This window comes from Caenorhabditis briggsae (assembly GCF_000004555.2).
Source record: "Caenorhabditis briggsae complete genome, chrX, whole genome shotgun sequence".
In the NCBI taxonomy this organism is placed as follows: Eukaryota; Metazoa; Nematoda; class Chromadorea; order Rhabditida; family Rhabditidae; genus Caenorhabditis; species Caenorhabditis briggsae.
The window spans coordinates 7,195,463-7,199,760 of record NC_013491.2 but is presented as its reverse complement, the minus strand read 5'-3'; the positions used below and the strand labels follow the sequence as shown (position 1 = coordinate 7,199,760).

General features: G+C 36.8%; 2 protein-coding genes across 2 annotated transcripts in view; one reads left to right on the top strand and one right to left on the bottom strand.

The window, feature by feature from the left end:
- Positions 1 to 833: 833 nt before the first annotated feature.
- On the top strand, positions 834 to 2,216 carry CBG17154 (the record flags this gene model as incomplete). The annotated part of the gene is made up of 3 exons (XM_002644132.1): positions 834 to 993; positions 1,997 to 2,049; positions 2,094 to 2,216. 3 exons carry the CDS (start codon positions 834 to 836, stop codon positions 2,214 to 2,216), a joined length of 336 nt encoding a protein of 111 aa, XP_002644178.1.
- A 1,196-nt stretch (positions 2,217 to 3,412) lies between these two features.
- Positions 3,413 to 4,298, bottom strand: part of CBG17155 — a gene marked incomplete at both ends in the record, with an annotated part of 6,621 nt that continues 5,735 nt past the window's right edge. The window contains one exon of the mRNA XM_002644133.1: positions 3,413 to 3,557. Coding sequence (XP_002644179.1) covers positions 3,413 to 3,557 — 145 coding nt within the window. The remainder of the gene's footprint in view (positions 3,558 to 4,298) is intronic.

Here is a 4,298-nt window from a genome sequence, read left to right as displayed (position 1 = left end):
CCTTCACAAGTATGATCAAAAGTCCTTATCAAGTGTAGTCGTGCAAGAGTAAGGAAGATGTCATTCATTTGCAGACGAATTTTTCGCTCTTCTTCATGGCAGTTGTCATTATTTCTGAAAAATTAGTATTGTTCAAACTTATCTTTGAACTGTTCATATGTAGTTCTGAATGTCATATCAAAAAGACAAAAATCTCACCACGAAGCAAGGGTCAGCTCTGCTATGTTTCTAGAAGCATTTGGGGTTAACCACATGCGACTGCCACTTGCGGCTTCGACGTCCTACTTGAAAATCCGCGAAAGCCTGGATTGAAGTGAGCAACGATTCATCAATGAAAACTAAAGGGTTTTGATATTCCGATGCTGTAGTGATGTACCTGCAATATTATCGATCAATTGCATGACACAATGTGTGTGGATTAGCACAAAGGTCAAACACGTCAATCTTTACTGTCTGCATTCACCCCTTTGCAACAGACTCACTCTCCTACCTGACAACTGATGATGAGAGCCTTCTCTGATCCTTCAGTCGCAATGTGGACACAATTTCTCCGAGAACTGCTCATCGGATTGTGGAAAGGTGCGATAGTGGCAAGATTGGATAATCACTGAATTGCTGAAACCTGAATTTGTCTTCAACGGAAGCAAATGAACAAGATGGGCGGAAGAGGTGACCATTGTCACGACCCTTCGGGATCTTGGTGTGCACATCTGAAATTGATTTTTTTGCATTTGAAAAGTAGTTCACAGATATTTCCAGAGGACAAAAGCAATCTCGAATAAGTATAAAACAAAAACATTTTTGACAAAAAAATTATTCAGAACCAACTCAGAATGCTGTTTTTGAGAATCAAAAGAAACATAGAAGAATTGAAAAATTGCAGAGGACATATAAGATATTGTGGAGGGCCAGTTAATTGGGAATCGTTAAATCGGATAATCATAGTCGTTGAAAATTTTGGGTTTTTCAACTGGGGGAAAGATGAGGAAACAGGTTATATTTTTCAGTATCTTATGAATTATTGTCTCTCCTGATCTTTGCTTTTCAAAAATTTGGACCTATTTTTACGACACGGACTGAATCAATAACTTTTGTCCGCACTGTAAAAGACTAGTAGAATTTACACAACAATGGCTACTCCCTGAAATTTTATTGCCTAAATTCTTTAAATTTGTATGATAATTCCTGAAAAAAAATTCCATGTAGTTTGGGAAAAAGTGAGATTATTGTTAGAGAAAAATCATTATTTCCAAAAAGTGATTTTTGAAAAAAATTGTATAACTTATTCCCATTCGTCACGGCATTCTTCTTCCCAGAATCGCAGTTGAGTGTCTTCACACCATTAATATTTTATTATCTGCAGTTACACTCTATTGATCCCTAAAACAATGACTGTGTTCGTAAATCAGACTATAAATCTGTGGAAAGGTGAAGACGGGGTGAAAGCTCCGCCCCTGACTCTGCCTATATAAACCCTCAGGTAGCAACCATTGGCATTCATTCCTCTTTCTACCCCGATAGATTCCCAGCCGACCTTCTGTATGGACGTCGGGAATCTATTCCCATTGATTTTTTTGAAAATCCTAATATTCATAGCGTATAATATTCTATTACATTCAAAGTTTTACATATTCTTTTACGTCCCATAATTGAGATTTGAAGGGGAGTCAGCAAAATACGTTTGGAAAATGTGTTGTTTAACAAAAAATCTTATTCACACGTCGCTGCAAGACAGTGCAGGAGGATCCACAAACCCCGCCTGACGAAATATTGGTCAAAATTTATGATAACGATATTTTTTATGGACTATGGAAATAAAGATCTTATCAAAAAAAATTGGTCTGCGGACAACAAAAGTGACATCTTTGTTTTTTTTCATACCATTTTATTTCAGATCGGCAACTGGTTCGTTCAACGACGAATTCGGAATGAACAGCTCAAGAAACCGTAACAGAGCCGATTCTAGAGAGCTTGTTCCAGAAACATCAATTTCTAGGAAGACAAGAAGAGAATGAGTTTGAAAAGCAGACTGAGATCAGTTGGTTCATTGTAAGTAAACACATTTCAAGCCTCAAAACTGAAAAAAGTTTCAGATGCATTCCTGGTTCAACAAGAAGCGTCAAAAAGTCATTCGACTTCACTTGAGCCGTTGTATAGCTAACTTTTTCAAACCTGAAGTGCTTCTCAATTACGAAGAATATAAGGACTTTACCTGATTGGAACAAATTGTTGAAAGGATTGGGGGCAGCACAAGCAGTTTATGTGGCAAAATTCGAATTCGAATGAAGAGAAAGCAGAAGCTCAAAAAAAACAGAAGGTCATAATAATGAAGAACCAGAAGATGAAGAATTGGAAGAAGAAGAAGAAGAAGACGAAGACGAAGAAGCGCAAGGAAAAACTCATAAGGTCGTCAAAATCCGAAACTCGCATATTATGTTCTTCATTCCAGGAAGTGACAAAACATTCTATCTACAATTATTGACGAACCAATTTTATTGCAATTGAATAAAAATTCATACTATTTGTATTTTTTTACAATTGCTGAATTAATTAATGATTCTATTCGAATTTGATACAACATTTTGACCCTTGATATTTTGGCACATTCGTGGGATAATTGAAATCAAGCTTCCCTGTTTTCTGATTTTGCCAGTCTTTTAAAGTGCGTTCAATAATGATAGGAAACCCTGTCTTCGATTATAACTCGAGAATGGAGAAAGGTATCAAAAAACTGTGAACGCCATTCGATTTAAAATTTGAAATTTCTACGGTACCAAAGCTATTAATTCCGTCCGTGTCGTGAAACTAGGTCAAAATTTTGTATAGGCAAAGATCAGGACTACTAAAAAGGGACTGAAAAGGTACTATTAATAATTACAAAACATGAGCACATCTCAAAAACAAAAAACCTTATCGAAAATTTGTAAATTACAAAATCATACCCTTTCAAGTTTTACACATTATTGTACAGTGCTCCACAAAATAGCTATGGAATGGATTGAAAACCGAAAGATACAACTTTTCAATAAATTCAAAGTATTACTTGTAATCAGGGATGGCTGAAAACGGTTCAATATTAAGAAATATCCCCCCAAAACAGCGAATCATCAGCCGAAAAAAGGAAAAGTCGAGCGTTGTGCGGGTGGGCGTGAGGCCGGGGACTAGAATACCAAACGCCGTGTAGTCCTCTCGGACAACGGCTTCAAATAGGTAAAACAATTATGGATGGACTCACAAACGAAGGATAATAATTTTCAATAAAAAATCACACGATGCCAAAGATGTCTAGGATGATTTTAAAGAATTTTCGGGCAAACCTGTAAAAGAAAGAACAATTGTGAGCCCTAGCCACATCAAAATTTCAAAACAATTTATTTCGGAAAAAGAGTTATTTGAATGTTCATGTCGCTTTTTATGCTGAACGATCTGAACAAAGCAGCAGCAGGTATTCCCAGGTAGAAGTCATCGAAAATTCTTCGTGATGACCATTAACTTCATGAGTGGTTGAATTGAGAGTCCGACGGCTTCTCGGCCAATGACTAGACCATCCAGAAGATCTTGCAATGTTCCGATAGAGTTACCCAATGCAGGCTTTTCTTCCGGAGCTCTTGAACGACCTCTCGCTTCATAATGAAAGTTGAAGATTATCCTTTTTGAGCTGATCCGTCTCTATCCATGAGCTCTTTTATTGAAATTAGGCGATAATGTTGTCTCGAAGATCTTGCCTGAAACAGGAATATTTCGATTTGCTTTTAGTTGCTGAATATCACGTAAGAAAAATTTCAGCAGGAGTGCAATATAATAAAACTCACATCGTAGACGAAATGTTTGTGAAGTGATGGTAGACAATCAAATGATGGTAGTTATCTTCTGCTTGAAGTTAACGGTGATGGCATCATGGAAATCGTATTCTTTTTGACTTCCTGTTTCAGATGCATTCCTGGCGTTCAGTAGACCAGACTCCTAGCAATACACAAAGCCTGGCTCGACTCGTTGTACTTCTTCGAACAGATCAAAAGCATACTTGTGAAATTTCGGCCCGGGCCGGGCCGGGCCGAGAGAAAATTTTCAGGGCCCGGCCCGGCAGAAAAAAAACAAAATTTTTGAAAAATGAATTTAAACAGCCGCCATTTTTGTCCTTACTTTACTTGTTATGTTTTCTTTTTGTTATATTTGAAAATTGTTATGAAATTATGCTGTTTTTGTTTTTGAAAATGAATTTATTGATTTTTAGAATGTATTGAGAAATAACTCGAAGAAAAAAAACACTGAATACCTTTTTTCGAAACAATGATTCA